The 1,649-nt window shown below is 47.6% G+C and overlaps 1 protein-coding gene across 1 annotated transcript; it reads left to right on the plus strand.

The window, feature by feature from the left end:
• The first annotated feature begins 339 nt into the window (after positions 1-339).
• On the plus strand, positions 340-1,266 carry LOC103731725 (melanoma-associated antigen 11-like). Its single transcript, XM_008830146.1, has one exon. The coding sequence runs from the start codon at positions 340-342 to the stop codon at positions 1,264-1,266; it is 927 nt and encodes a 308-aa protein (XP_008828368.1).
• Positions 1,267-1,649: the final 383 nt, after the last annotated feature.

A 1,649-nucleotide genomic window follows, 5' to 3' on the forward strand; every position in this document is an offset into this window, starting at 1 on the left:
GAGTGTAAGGGTTGTTATGAGGATTAAATGTGTATCAATTTATAAAATACTAATGCTGTGTCTGGCAAATGTTAACACAATATTATTGCTTTATAATCAAGACTCTAAAAAACTAAATCTCTCATTTTTCGCCTGGTCCGGGAGAGTGAGCCTTTGCGGCCGCCTAGGTTTCCGAGTGGAGGAAGGTGAGCCTGTGGAGTGCGGAACATCACCAGAGCAGCAGAGGGAGCCAAGTCCGATTACCAGAAGGAAAGGTCTAGCATCGGCAGCAATCCAGGTCTGTGAGTCTTCATTGCTGTGAGCTGCACTCTCCTAACTGCTGTTCCAAGAGAAGCCATGATGCATCATGCTCAGGATAGCCAGCGCTGCAATCTCCCAGAGAGGGAGGTCCTCAGTCTCAAAGGGAGGCAAGGGACGGGGATCGTGCCCCGGGTCCCCATAGCCGAGGAAGCAGAAGCCACTGCCACGGCAGCTGTGAAGGTGTCTGGTGAGGGGACACCTAGCTCTCCCGAGAGTTCTCAGAGAGCCTCCACTCCACCCACTGATTTCATGGGCTCCATTTCTGGGGGACCCTCTGATGAGGCCTCTGGAAACCAAGGAGAACAGAAAGAGGAACCTGTGCCCCCTGTGCTTGATGTATTAAGACCAAAGATATTTGACTTGGTATGGTTTCTGCTCCTCAAGTTTCAAAGGAAGGAGCTGACCACCAAGGCAGAAATGCTGGAAAGGGTCATCAGCAATCCTGGAGAGCACTACCCTTTGCTCTTTAGTGAGGCCTCTGAGTGCATGGAGGTGATATTTGGCATTGACATGATAAAACTGAACCCCTTTGTACACTCCTATGTTCTTGTCAGGTCCCTGGGGCTCACCTATGATGGAATGATGCACGGTACTCAGGGCATACCCAAGACAGACCTCATAATAACGGCCCTGTTTCTCATCTTCATAGAGGGCAACCGTATTACTGAGGAGACATTCTGGAGTGTGTTTGATAAATTAGGCTTCTATGCTGGGAGGGATCATTTTATGTTTGGGGAGCCCAGGAAACTCTTCACTGAGGATTTTGTACAGGAAGGGTACCTGGAGTACAGGCCGATACCCAACACTGATCCTGCTCAGCATGCGTTCCTGTGGGGCCCAAGGGCCCACGCTGAAACCACTAAAATGAAAGTCCTGGAATACTTTGCCAGAGCTACTAAGAGAGATCCCCAATCCTACCCCGAGAGGTATGCAGAGGCTCTGAGAGATGAGGGAGAGAGGGCCTAGTCCAGAATTGCCTAACACATACTAATGCTGCTCTGACCATTGCAAGCTTCGTGCACTAGCAGTTTCCAAACAACCGAAGTTCAGTCAGAGTCAGCAGCATAATGGGCAAGACTTGGTAGGAGTACAGCGTGAACTTTGCCATTCTCTCTGTTCTGTTTTGGCGACTCAGGGATATGTCTTTGTTATATTTTAAAATGTTACTACTTTTACCAGAAAGTTCGTAATGTTCAGGGTTTTTCCGTATACAGATTCCATTAATAATGCATCTATTACTGTTTGTCCAGGTTAGGAGTTTTGTTACTCTAAAAACATTAGAATGTGCTCTGTCTAATTGGAATGTATCAGATGAGACCACGCATTTGAGTTGTATTTTCCTGTGCAAT

The sequence above is a fragment of the Nannospalax galili genome, unplaced genomic scaffold, assembly GCF_000622305.1.
Source record: "Nannospalax galili isolate Female #2095 unplaced genomic scaffold, S.galili_v1.0 scaffold33, whole genome shotgun sequence".
Taxonomy (NCBI): domain Eukaryota; kingdom Metazoa; phylum Chordata; class Mammalia; order Rodentia; family Spalacidae; genus Nannospalax; species Nannospalax galili.